Source organism: Carcharodon carcharias, chromosome 38, assembly GCF_017639515.1.
Source record: "Carcharodon carcharias isolate sCarCar2 chromosome 38, sCarCar2.pri, whole genome shotgun sequence".
NCBI lineage: Eukaryota > Metazoa > Chordata > Chondrichthyes > Lamniformes > Lamnidae > Carcharodon > Carcharodon carcharias.
In genome coordinates, this window is record NC_054504.1 from 2,410,101 (window position 1) to 2,423,978 (window position 13,878).

Here is a 13,878-nt window from a genome sequence, read left to right on the forward strand (position 1 = left end):
AACAGAGTCTTATACTGAGGGTCAGTGTAACAGAGAGAGTGTTATAACAGCGTCTTATACTAACCGTAATGTAACAGAGAGAGTGTTATAACTCAGAATCTTATACTGAGGGTCAGTGTAACAGAGAGAGTGTCATAACTGAGAGTCTTATACTGAGGGTCAGTGTAATAGAGAGACTGGAATAACTGAGAGTCTTATAATGAGCGTCAGTGTAACAGAGAGGGTTATAACTGAGAGTCTTATAATGTGTTTCAGTGTAAGAGAGAGAGTGTAATAACTGAGAGACTTATACTGAGGGTCAGTTTGAAAGAGAGTGTGTTATAACTGAGAATCTTATACTGAGGGTTAGCGTGATTGAAAGAGTGTTATAACTGAGAGTCTTATACTGAGGGTCAGTGTAACAGAGAGAGTGGTATAACTGAGGATCTTATACTGACGGTCAGTGTAACAGAGGGAGTGTTATAACTGAGAGTCTTATACTGAGGCTCAGTGTAAAAGAGAGTGTGTTATAACTGAGCGTCTTATACTAACCGTAATGTAACAGAGTGAGTGTTATAACTGAGAATCTTATACTGAGGGTCAGTGTGACAGAGAGAGTGTTATAACTGAGAGTCTTATACTGAGGGACAGTGTAACAGAGAGAGTGTTATAACTGAGAGTCTTATATTGAGGGACAGTGTAACAGAGAGGGTGTTATAACTGAGAATCTTATACTGAGGTTCAGCGTGAGAGAAAGAGTGTTATAACTGAGTCTTATACTGAGGGTCAGTGTAACAGAGAGAGTGTTATAACTGCAAGTCTTATACTGAGGAAGAGTGTAACAGAGAGAGTGTTATAACTGAGAGTCTTATACTGAGGGTCATTGTGAGAGAGAGAGTGTTATAACTGAGAGTCTTATACTGAGGGTCAGTGTAACAGAGAGGGTTAAAACTGAGAGTCTTATACTGTGTGTGAGTGTAAGAGAGAGAGTGTAATAACTGAGAGCCTTATAGTGAGGGTCAGTTTGAAAGAGAGTGTGTTATAACTGAGAATCTTATACTGAGGGTCAGCGTGAGAGAAATAGTGTAATAACTGAGAGTATTATACTGAGGGTCAGTGTAACAGACAGAGTGTTATAACTGAGAGTCTTATACTGAGGGTCAGTGTAACAGAGAGAGTGGTATAACTGAGAGTGTTACACTGAGTGTCAGTGTAACAGAAAGAGTGTTATAAATTAGAGTCCTATTCTGAAGGTCAGTGTAACAGAGAGAGTGTTATAACTGAGAATCTTATACTGAGTGACAGTGTAACAGAGAGGGCTTTTAACTGAGAGACTTATACTGAGGGTCAGTGTAACAGAGAGAGAGAGTGTTATAACTGAGAGTCTTATACTGACGGTCAGTGTGAGAGAGAGAGTGTTACCAGTGAGAGTCTTATACTGAGGGTCAGTGTGAGAGAGAAAATGTTATAACTGAGAATCTTATACTCAGTTTCAGCGTGAGAGAAAGAGTGTTATAACTGAGAGTCTTATACTGAGGGTCAGTGTAACAGAGAGAGTGTTATAACTGCGAGTCTTATACTGTGCGTCAGTGTAATAGGGAGAGTGGTATAACTGAGAGTCTTATACTGAGCGTCAGTGTAACAGAGAGGGTTATAACTGAGAGTCTTATACTGAGGGTCAGTGTAATAGAGAGAGTGGTATAACTGAGAGTCTTATACTGAGCGTCAGTGTAACAGAGAGGGTCAAAACTGAGAGTCTTATATTGCGGGTCAGTGTAATAGAGAGAGTGTTATAACTGAGAGTCCTGTACTGAGGGTCAGTGTAACAGAGAGAGTGTTATAACTGAGAATCTTATACTGAGTGACAGTGTAACAGAGAGCGCTTTTAACTGAGAGACTTATACTGAGGGTCAGTGTAACAGAGAGAGAGAGTGTTATAACTGTGAGTCTTATGCTGAGGGTCAATGTAACAGAGAGAGTGTTATAACTGAGTCTTATACTGACGGTCAGTGTGAGAGAGAGAGTGTTACTACTGAGAGTCTTATACTGACAGTCAGTGTGAGAGAGAGAGTGTTATTACTGATAGTCTTATACTGAGGGTCAGTGTAACAGAGAGATGTTATAACTGAAAGTCTCATACTAACGGTCAGTGTAACAGAATGAGTGTTATAACTGATAGTCTTATATTGAGGGTCACTGTGACAGAGAGAGGATTATAACTGTGAGTCTTATACTGAGGGTCAGTGCAACAGAGAGAGTGTTATAACTGAGAGTCTTATACTGAGGGTCAGTGTAATAGAGAGACTGGTATAACTGAGAGTCTTATACTGAGCGTCAGTGTAACAGAGAGGGTTATAACTGAGAGTCTTATACTGTGTGTCAGTGTAAGAGAGAGAGTGTAATAACTGACAGCCTTATACTGAGGGTCAGTTTGAAAGAGAGTGTGTTATAACTGAGAATCTTATACTGAGGTTAGCGTGATTGAAAGAGTGTTATAACTGAGAGTCTTATACTGAGGGTCAGTGTAACAGAGAGTGTTATAACTGAGAGTCTTATACTGAGGGTCAGTGTAACAGAGAGAGTGGAATAACTGAGAATCTTATACTGACGGTCAGTGTAACAGAGGGAGTGTTATAACTGAGAGTCTTATACTGAGGGTCAGTGTGGGAGAGAGTGTTATAACTGAGAGTCTTATACTGAGGCTCAGTGTAACAGAGAGTGTGTTATAACTGAGCGTCTTATACTAACCGTAATGTAACAGAGTGAGTGTTATAACTGAGAATCTTATACGGAGGGTCAGTGTGACAGAGAGAGTGTTATAACTGAGAATCTTATACTGCGAGTCAGTGTAACAGAGAGAGTGTTATAACTGAGAGTCTTATATTGAGGGACAGTGTAACAGAGAGGGTGTTATAACTGAGAATCTTATACTGAGGGTCAGCGTGAGAGAAAGAGTGTTATAAATTAGAGTCCTATTCTGAGGGTCAGTGTAACAGAGAGAGTGTTATAACTGAGAATCTTGTACTGAGTGACAGTGTAACAGAGAGGGCTTTTAACTGAGAGACTTATACTGAGGGTCAGTGTAACAGAGAAAGAGAGTGTTATAACTGTGAGTCTTATACTGAGGGTGAATGTAAAAGAGAGAGTGTTATAACTGAGAGTCTTATACTGAGGGTCAGTGTGAGAGAGAAAATGTTATAACTGAGAATCTTATACTGAGGGTCAGTGTGAGAGAGAGAGTGTTATAACTGAGAATCTTATACTGAGGTTCAGCGTTAGAGAGAGAGTGTTATAACTGAGAGTCTTATACTGAGAGTCAGTGTAACAGAGAGAATGTTCTAACTGAGAGTCTTATACTGAGGGTCAGCGTAACAGAGAGAGTGTTATAACTGCGAGTCTTATACTGAGGGTCAGTGCAACAGAGAGAATGTTATAACTGAGAGTCTTATACTGAGGGTCAGTGTAACAGAGAGAGTGTTATAACTGAGAGTCTTATACTGAGGGTCACTGTGAGAGAGAGCGTGTTATAACTGAGAGTCTTATTCTGAGGGTCAGTGTAACAGAGAGTGTGTTATAACAGCGTCTTATACTAACCGTAATGTAACAGAGAGAGTGTTATAACTGAGAATCTTATACTGAGGGTCAGTGTAACAGAGAGAGTGTTATAACTGAGAGTCTTATACTGAGGGTCAGTGTAATAGAGAGAGTGGTATAACTGAGAGTCTTATACTGAGCGTCAGTGTAACAGAGAGGGTCAAAACTGAGAGTCTTATATTGCGGGTCAGTGTAATAGAGAGAGTGTTATAACTGAGAGTCCTGTACTGAGGGTCAGTGTAACAGAGAGAGTGTTATAACTGAGAATCTTATACTGAGTGACAGTGTAACAGAGAGCGCTTTTAACTGAGAGACTTATACTGAGGGTCAGTGTAACAGAGAGAGAGAGTGTTATAACTGTGAGTCTTATGCTGAGGGTCAATGTAACAGAGAGAGTGTTATAACTGAGTCTTATACTGACGGTCAGTGTGAGAGAGAGAGTGTTATTACTGATAGTCTTATACTGAGGGTCAGTGTAACAGAGAGATGTTATAACTGAAAGTCTCATACTAACGGTCAGTGTAACAGAATGAGTGTTATAACTGATAGTCTTATATTGAGGGTCACTGTGACAGAGAGAGGATTATAACTGTGAGTCTTATACTGAGGGTCAGTGCAACAGAGAGAGTGTTATAACTGAGAGTCTTATACTGAGGGTCAGTGTAATAGAGAGACTGGTATAACTGAGAGTCTTATACTGAGCGTCAGTGTAACAGAGAGGGTTATAACTGAGAGTCTTATACTGTGTGTCAGTGTAAGAGAGAGAGTGTAATAACTGACAGCCTTATACTGAGGGTCAGTTTGAAAGAGAGTGTGTTATAACTGAGAATCTTATACTGAGGTTAGCGTGATTGAAAGAGTGTTATAACTGAGAGTCTTATACTGAGGGTCAGTGTAACAGAGAGAGTGTTATAACTGAGAGTCTTATACTGAGGGTCAGTGTAACAGAGAGAGTGGAATAACTGAGAATCTTATACTGACGGTCAGTGTAACAGAGGGAGTGTTATAACTGAGAGTCTTATACTGAGGGTCAGTGTGGGAGAGAGTGTTATAACTGAGAGTCTTATACTGAGGCTCAGTGTAACAGAGAGTGTGTTATAACTGAGCGTCTTATACTAACCGTAATGTAACAGAGTGAGTGTTATAACTGAGAATCTTATACGGAGGGTCAGTGTGACAGAGAGAGTGTTATAACTGAGAATCTTATACTGCGAGTCAGTGTAACAGAGAGAGTGTTATAACTGAGAGTCTTATATTGAGGGACAGTGTAACAGAGAGGGTGTTATAACTGAGAATCTTATACTGAGGGTCAGCGTGAGAGAAAGAGTGTTATAAATTAGAGTCCTATTCTGAGGGTCAGTGTAACAGAGAGAGTGTTATAACTGAGAATCTTGTACTGAGTGACAGTGTAACAGAGAGGGCTTTTAACTGAGAGACTTATACTGAGGGTCAGTGTAACAGAGAAAGAGAGTGTTATAACTGTGAGTCTTATACTGAGGGTGAATGTAAAAGAGAGAGTGTTATAACTGAGAATCTTATACTGAGGGTCAGTGTGAGAGAGAGAGTGTTATAACTGAGAATCTTATACTGAGGTTCAGCGTGTGAGAAAGAGTGTTATAACTGAGAGTCTTATACTGAGAGTCAGTGTAACAGAGAGAATGTTCTAACTGAGAGTCTTATACTGAGGGTCAGCGTAACAGAGAGAGTGTTATAACTGCGAGTCTTATACTGAGGGTCAGTGCAACAGAGAGAATGTTATAACTGAGAGTCTTATACTGAGGGTCAGTGTAACAGAGAGAGTGTTATAACTGAGAGTCTTATACTGAGGGTCACTGTGAGAGAGAGCGTGTTATAACTGAGAGTCTTATTCTGAGGGTCAGTGTAACAGAGAGTGTGTTATAACAGCGTCTTATACTAACCGTAATGTAACAGAGAGAGTGTTATAACTGAGAATCTTATACTGAGGGTCAGTGTAACAGAGAGAGTGTTATAACTGAGAGTCTTATACTGAGGGTCAGTGTAATAGAGAGACTGGAATAACTGAGAGTCTTATAATGAGCGTCAGTGTAACAGAGAGGGTTATAACTGAGAGTCTTATAATGTGTTTCAGTGTAAGAGGGAGAGTGTAATAACTGAGAGCCTTCTACTGAGGGTCAGTTTGAAAGAGAGTGTGTTATAACTGAGAATCTTATACTGAGGGTTAGCGTGATTGAAAGAGTGTTATAACTGAGAGTCTTATACTGAGGGTCAGTGTAACAGAGAGAGTGGCATAACTGAGGATCTTATACTGAGGGTCAGTGTAACAGAGGGAGTGTTATAACTGAGTGTCTTATACTGAGGCTCAGTGTAACAGAGAGTGTGTTATAACTGAGCGTCTTATACTAACCGTAATGTAACAGAGTGAGTGTTATAACTGAGAATCTTATAATGAGGGTCAGTGTGACAGAGAGAGTGTTATAACTGAGAGTCTTATACTGAGGGACAGTGTAACAGAGAGAGTGTTATAACTGAGAGTCTTATATCGAGGGACAGTGTAACAGAGAGGGTGTTATAACTGAGAATCTTATACTGAGGTTCAGCGTGAGAGAAAGAGTGTTATAACTGAGTCTTATACTGAGGGTCAGTGTAACAGAGAGAGTGTTATAACTGCAAGTCTTATACTGAGGAAGAGTGTAACAGAGAGAGTGTTATAACTGAGAGTCTTATACTGTGCATCAGTGTAATAGGGAGAGTGGTATAACTGAGAGTCTTATACTGAGCGTCGGTGTAACAGAGAGGGTTATAACTGAGAGTCTTATACTGTGGGTCAGTGTAATAGAGAGAGTGGTATAACTGAGAGTCTTATACTGAGCGTCAGTGTAACAGAGAGGGTTAAAACTGAGAGTCTTGTACTGTGTGTGAGTGTAAGAGAGAGAGTGTAATAACTGAGAGCCTTATAGTGAGGGCCAGTTTGAAAGAGAGTGTGTTATAACTGAGAATCTTAAACTGAGGTGCAGCGTGAGAGAAAGAGTGTTATAACTGAGAGTATTATACTGAGGGTCAGTGTAACAGACAGAGTGGTATAACTGAAAGTCTTATACTGAGTGTCAGTGTAACAGAAAGAGTGTTATAACTGAGAGTCCTATACTGAGGGTCAGTGTAACAGAGGGAGTGTTATAACTAAGAATCTTATACTGAGTGACAGTGTAACAGAGAGCGCTTTTAACTGACAGACTTATACTGAGGGTCAGTGTAACAGAGAGAGTGTTACTACTGAGAGTCTTATACTGACGGTCAGTGTGAGAGCGAGAGTGTTATTACTGATAGTCTTATACTGAGGGTCAGTGTAACAGAAAGAGTGTTATAACTGAGAGTCCTATACTGAGGGTCAGTGTAACAGAGGGAGTGTTATACCTGAGAATCTTGTACTGAGTGATAGTGTAACAGAGAGGGCTTTTAACTGAGAGACTTATACTGAGGGTCAGTATAACAGAGAAAGAGAGTGTTATAACTGTGAGTCTTATACTGAGGGTGAATGTAAAAGAGAGTGTGTTATAACTGAGAGTCTTATACTGAGGGTCAGTGTGAGAGAGAAAATGTTATAACTGAGAATCTTATACTGAGGTTCAGCGTGAGAGAAAGAGTGTTATAACTGAGAGTCTTATACTGAGGGTCAGTGTAACAGAGAGAGTGTTATAACTGCGAGTCTTATACTGAGGGAGAGTGTAACAGATAGAGTGTTATAACTGAGAGTCTTATACTGTGCGTCAGTGTAATAGGGAGAGTGGTATAACTGAGAGTCTTATACTGAGCGTCAGTGTAACAGGGAGGGTTATAACTGAGAGTCTTATACTGTGTGTGAGTGTAAGAGAGAGAGTGTAATAACTGAGAGCCTTATAGTGAGGGCCAGTTTGAAAGAGAGTGTGTTATAACTGAGAATCTTAAACTGAGGGTCAGCGTGAGAGAAAGAGTGTTATAACTGAGAGTATTATACTGAGGGTCAGTGTAACAGACAGAGTGGTATAACTGAGAGTCTTATACTGAGTGTCAGTGTAACAGAAAGAGTGTTATAACTGAGAGTCCTATACTGAGGGTCAGTGTAACAGAGGGAGTGTTATAACTAAGAATCTTATACTGAGTGACAGTGTAACAGAGAGCGCTTTTAACTGAGAGACTTATACTGAGGGTCATTGTAACAGAGAGAGTGTTACTACTGAGAGTCTTATACTGACGGTCAGTGTGAGAGAGAGAGTGTTATTACTGATAGTCTTATACTGAGGGTCAGTGTAACAGAGAGATGTTATAACTGAGAGTCTCATACTAACGGTCAGTGTAACAGACAGAGTGTTATAACTGAGAGTCTTATACTGAAGGTCGGTTTAACAGAGAGAGTGGTATAGCTGAGAGTCTTATACTGAGGGACAGTGTAACAGACAGAGTGTTATAACTGAGAGTCTTATACTGAGGGACAGTGTAACAGACAGAGTGTTATAACTGAGTGTCTTATACTGTGGGTCAGTGTAAGAGAGAGAGTGTAATAACTGAGCCTTATACTGAGGGTCTGTGTGAAGAGAGTGTTATAACTGAGAGTCTTAAACTGACGGTCAGTGTAACAGACAGAGTGTTATAACTGAGAGTCTTATACTGAGGGTAAGTGTAAGGGAGAGTGTTATAACTGAGAGTCTTATACTGAGGGTCAGTGTAACAGAGAGAGTGTTTTAAATGAGCGCCTTATACTAAGGGTCAGTGTTAGAGAGTGTTATAACTGAGAGTCTTATATTGAGGGACAGTGTAACAGAGAGAGTGTTATAACTGAGAATCTTATACTGAGGGTCATTGTGAGAGAGAGTGTTATAACTGTGTCTTATACTGAGGGTCAGTGTAACAGACAGAGTGTTATAACTGAGAGTGTTGTACTGAGGGTCAGTGTAACAGAGGGAGTGCTATAACTGAGTGTCTTATACTGAGGGTCACTGTGAGAGAGAGAGTGTTATAACTGAGAGTCTTATTCTGAGGGTCAGTGTAACAGAGAGTGTGTTATAACAGCGTCTTATACTAACCGTAATGTAACAGAGAGAGTGTTATAACTGAGAATCTTATACTGAGGGTCAGTGTAACAGAGTGAGTGTTATAACTGAGAGTCTTATACTGTCGGTCAGTGTGAGAGAGAGAGTGTTATAACTGAGAGTCTTATGCTGAGAGTCAGTGTAACAGAGAGAATGTTATAACTGAGAATCTTATACTAAGGGTCAGTGTAACAGAGAGAGTGTTTTAACTGAGAGTCTTATACTGAGGGTCAGTGTAACAGAGTGAGTGTTATAACTGAGAGTCTTATACTGTGGGTCAGGTTGAGAGAGAGAGTGTTATAACTGATAGTCTTATACTGAGGGTCAGTGTAACAGAGAGATGTTATAACTGAGAGTCTCATACTAACGGTCTGTGTAACAGACAGAGTGTTATAACTGAGAGTCTTATACTAAGGGTCAGTTTAACAGAGAGAGTGGTATAACTGAGAGTCTCATACTGTGGGTCAGTGTAAGAGAGAGAGTGTAATAACTGTGAGCCTTATACTGAGGGTCTGTGTGAAAGACAGTGTTATAACTGAGAGCCTTAAACTGACGGTCAGTGTAACAGACAGAGTGTTATAACTGAGAGTCTTATCCTGAGGGTAAGTGTAAGGGGGAGTGTTATAACTGAGAGTCTTATACTGAGGGTCAGTGTAAAAGAGAGAGTGTTATAACTGAGAGTCTTATACTGAGGGTAAGTGTTAGGGCGAGTATTATAACTGAGAGTCTTATACTGAGGGTCAGTGTAACAGAGAGTGTGTTATAACTGAGAGTCTTATATTGAGGGACAGTGTAACAGAGAGAGTGTTATAACTGAGAATCTTATACTGAGGGTCATTGTGAGAGAGAGTGTTATAACTGTGTCTTATACTGAGGGTCAGTGTGACAGAGACAGTGTTAAAACTGAGAGTCTTATACTGAGCTTCAGTGAGAGAGAGAGAGTGTTATAACTGAGAGTCTTATACTGAGGGTCTGTGTAACAGAGAGTGTTATAACTGAGAGTCTTATACTGAGGGTCAGTGTAATAGAGAGAGTGGTATAACTGAGAGTCTTATACTGAGCGTCAATGTAACAGAGAGGGTTATAACTGAGAGTCTTATACTGTGGGTCAGTGTAAGAGAGAGAGTGTAATAACTGTGAGCCTTATAGTGAGGGTCTGTGTGATAGAGAGTGTTATAACCGAGAGTCTTAAACTGACGGTCAGTGTAACAGACAGAGTGTTGTAACTGAGAGTCTGATACTGAGGGTAATTGTAAGGGAGAGTGTTATAACTGAGAGTCTTATACTGAGGGTCAGTGTAACAGGGAGAGTGTTTTAACTGAGCGCCTTATACTAAGGGTCAGTGTGAGAGAGTGTTATAACTGAGAGCCTTATACTGCGGGTCAGTGTAACAGAGACAGTGTTATTACTGAGAGTCTTATATTGAGGGACAGTGTAACAGAGAGAGTGTTATAACTGAGAATCTTATTATGAGGTTCATTGTGAGAGAGAGTGTTATAACTGTTTCTTATACTGAGGGTCAGTGAGAGAGAGAGAGTGTTATAACTGAGAATCTTATACTGAGGTTCAGCGTGAGAGAAAGAGTGTTATAACTGAGAGTCTTATAATGAGGGTCAGTGTAACAGAGAGAATGTTATAACTGAGAGTCTTATACTGACGGTCAGTGTGAGAGAGAGAGTGTTATAACTGAGAGTCTTATACTGAGGGTCAATGTATCAGAGAGAGTGTTATAACTGAGTCTTATATTGAGGGTCAGTGTGACAGAGAGATTGTTATAACTGAGAGTCTTATACTGAGGGTCAGTGTGACAGAGAGAGTGTTATAACTGAGAATCTTATACTGAGGGTCAGTGTAACTGAGGGTGTTATAAGTGTTGGGTGTTATACTGAGGTTTGAGGTAGTGACAGGTGAAGGTATTTGCTGGAATTAACCCTTTGTTCCTGGTGATTCACAGCGTCGGATTGAGTCCTGTGAAGCTGAATGTCGAATTCCGATGATAACATCAGCAAAGGAGGAACAGAAAATCATCTCAGCTTCTGCCAAGGTCAGTGCTTATAGCTCTCTCCAGGATACAGGCCCCTGTGTGCACCGACTCTCCCCGGGTACGGGTCACCCCACGGGCACCGACTCTTCCCCCGGGTACAGGTCTCCCCCACGGGCACCGACTCTCCCCGGGATGCAGGTCTCCCCCACGGGCACCGACTCTTCCCCCGGGTACAGGTCTCCCCCCACGGGCACCGACTCTCCCCGGGATGCAGGTCTCCCCCACGGGCACCGACTCTTCCCCCGGGTACAGGTCTCCCCCCACGGGCACCGACTCTCCCCGGGGTCCGGGTCTCCCCACGGGCACCGACTCTCCCCGGGGTACGGGCACCGACTCTCCCTGGGGTATGGGCACCGACTCTCCCCGGGGTCCGGGTCTCCCCACGGGCACCGACTCTCCCCGGGGTTTGGGCACCGACTCTCTCTGGGGTTCGGGCATCGACTCTCTCCGGGGTCCGGGTCTCCCCACGGGCACCGACTCTCCCCGGGGTAGGGGCACCGACTCTCCCCGGGGTAGGGGCACCTACTCTCGGTTACCCCTTTTTCTCTCCTCTCTTTCCAGCCGGTGGTGAAGCTGGTGCACAACCGAAGCAACAACAAGTACTCGTACACCAGGTAAGCGCCCCATCGGAGGGCCGACCCTTCCACCCACCAGCCAGCCTACCAACCTCCCCTCCCCCTCCCTCCTGCCACGGCTGGGTGGGACTCGGCGGAACGGGGTACGGGAATGGAGTTGTTAACCCCCCTCTCTCTCACCGCCACGGGACCCGACAGCTCCACAGGCTCCCTCAGTCGTCAGGCTGTACCTCCGACACGCGGAGAACCCACTTCGCTTTGGGAGGAGGTTACTCTCGTCCCCTCTGGTGGTACAGGGCATTGGTGAGAGCGCACCTCGAATACCGTGCGTTGTTTTGGACCCCCTTATTTGAGGAAGGGTGTCAATGGGTTGGAGGGGGGTTCAGAGCGGGTTTACGAGATTGATACCTGGAGTGAGTGGGTTTGTCTGATAAGGAAAGGTTGTACAGGCTGGGCTTGTTCCCACTGGAGTTTAGAAGAGTGAGGGAGTGGTTGGATTGAAGTGTACAAGACCCCGAACGTCCTTGACAAGGGGCATGTGGAAAGGATGTTTCCTCTTGTGGGTGAGTCCAGAACTAGAGGGGAGGGGTGCGGGGGGGGTGGTGGGGGGGTGGGTGGCGGCACTGGTTTAAAATTAGGGTGGGGGTGGGGGAATTTTTTTTCTCCGAGGTTTGGAACCGAGGCGGAGGGCGTTGAATAGCTTCAAGGCGGAGGCAGGGAGATTCTTGTCAGGCGAGGGAACGAAACGTTATCGGGGGGTCAGATGGGAACGTAGAAGTCGAAACGCCAGACGGATCAGCTCTTATGAGGCTGCAATTGGATAAAAACGCGCGAGGGAAGCCTTAACAACTGTCATAACCTAAAATTTTAAGTGGTACGTTCGGAATGCAGCTCTGAATTCAAGAATCAGACCACCGGCTCTTGGGCAGTTTTACAATTAAGCGAAATGAAACAGTTTATTAATTTACACAGGCTAAAAATATTGGCTACAAAATTACTACCATCGTATCTTTTGACAAAGCCCCCAAGCCCATCGCCCCATGCTAAGGCAACAGCAACCCATTGACTTAACCAGACCCACCCCCCCCTCCAGGCAAAGCATCTCCGCCCGACGCGTTCCAAAATGAGGTCCTGTTCACTTTGGTTCCTGTGGAGCCAGTTGGAGGCCTTCAAGCTGCTTTTTCACCTCGCGTAACCCTCTGCTCCACACCGCCCGAAAACTGCTGGAGTTATACCCACCAGCCCCAATGAACGTTAATTCTCGCTGTATCACCAGCATCTTCTAACATTAACACCCCTTTCACGGTACCGATTTTATTAGTCATATAAACACAGGGCTTGGTCTCTGCTCGATAGGTGCAAGATTTCACCCCACTTCTCGAACGTTCTGTTCAAAAAAAAATGCAAGTGAACTCAACCTCTCTTACATATCAAGACCAGTAGTATTATATACATTAATGGCTTCATGACTGGGCTGTGATCTTATTGAACAGCAGGGCAGGCTTGAGGGGCTGAATGGTCTACCCCTGTTCCTATCTCTTATGTTCCCAACTGTGTTCCGGAGAAACTGACTCCATCCCCCTCCCTGGAAACTGTCCCAGGCTGAAACAGACTGTGCGCAACCTGGTTATGTTCGAATACCTCATTGTCCTCACCCCCTCCCTATCTCTGTAACCTCCTCCAGCCCCCTACACCCCCTCCCTATCTCTGTAACCTCATCCAGCCCCTACACCCCTCCCTATCTCTGTAACCTCCTCCAGCCCCTACACCCCTCCCTATCTCTGTAACCTCCTCCAGCCCCTACAACACTCCCTATCTCTGTAACCTCCTCCAGCCCCTACACCCCTCTTTATCTCTGTAACCTCCTCCAGCCACTACACCCCTCCCTATCTCTGTAACCTCCTCCAGCCCCTACACCCCTCCCTATCTCTGTAACCTCCTCCAGCCCCTACACCCCTCCCTATCTCTGTAACCTCCTCCAGCCACTACACCCCTCCCTATCTCTGTAACCTCCTCCAGCCACTACATCCCTCCCTATCTCTGTAACCTCCTCCAGCCCCTACAACCCTCCGAGATCTCTCCTCTCCTCCGATTCCAGCCTCTCGAGCATCCGCCGATTCCCATCGCTCCGACATTGGCGGCCGGGCCTTCAGCTGCCTGGGGAGGGCTCTAAACTCTGGAATTCCCTCTCTAAACCTCTCCTCCTCTCTCTGTCTGTCTCTCTGTCTGTCTCTCTCTCTCTCTGTCTCTCTCTCTCTGTCTCTCTCTCTCTGTCTCTCTCTGTCTCTCTGTCTCTCTCTCTGTCTCTCTCTCTCTCTGTCTCTCTGTCTCTCTGTCTCTGTCTCTCTGTCTCTGTCTCTGTCTCTCTCTGTCTCTCTCTCTCTCTGTCTCTGTCTCTCTCTCTCTCTCTGTCTCTCTGTCTCTCTCTCTGTCTCTCTGTCTCTGTCTCTCTGTCTCTGTCTCTGTCTCTCTCTGTCTCTCTCTCTCTCTGTCTCTGTCTCTCTATCTCTCTCTGTCTCTCTATCTCTCTGTCTCTCTGTCTCTCTGTCTCTCTCTGTCTCTCTCTGTCTCTCTCTCTCTCTGTCTCTCTCTCTCTGTCTCTCTCTCTCTGTCTCTCTCTCTCTTGTTCCCTCTCCCCCTT

At 43.9% G+C, this 13,878-nt stretch overlaps 1 protein-coding gene across 1 annotated transcript in view; it reads left to right on the plus strand.

The window, feature by feature from the left end:
• LOC121273046 (BTB/POZ domain-containing adapter for CUL3-mediated RhoA degradation protein 1-like) overlaps positions 1-13,878 on the plus strand; it is a 106,682-nt gene that overhangs the window by 87,962 nt on the left and 4,842 nt on the right. The window contains exons 3-4 of the mRNA XM_041179996.1: positions 10,573-10,662; positions 11,224-11,276. Coding sequence (XP_041035930.1) covers positions 10,573-10,662; positions 11,224-11,276 — 143 coding nt within the window. The remainder of the gene's footprint in view (positions 1-10,572; positions 10,663-11,223; positions 11,277-13,878) is intronic.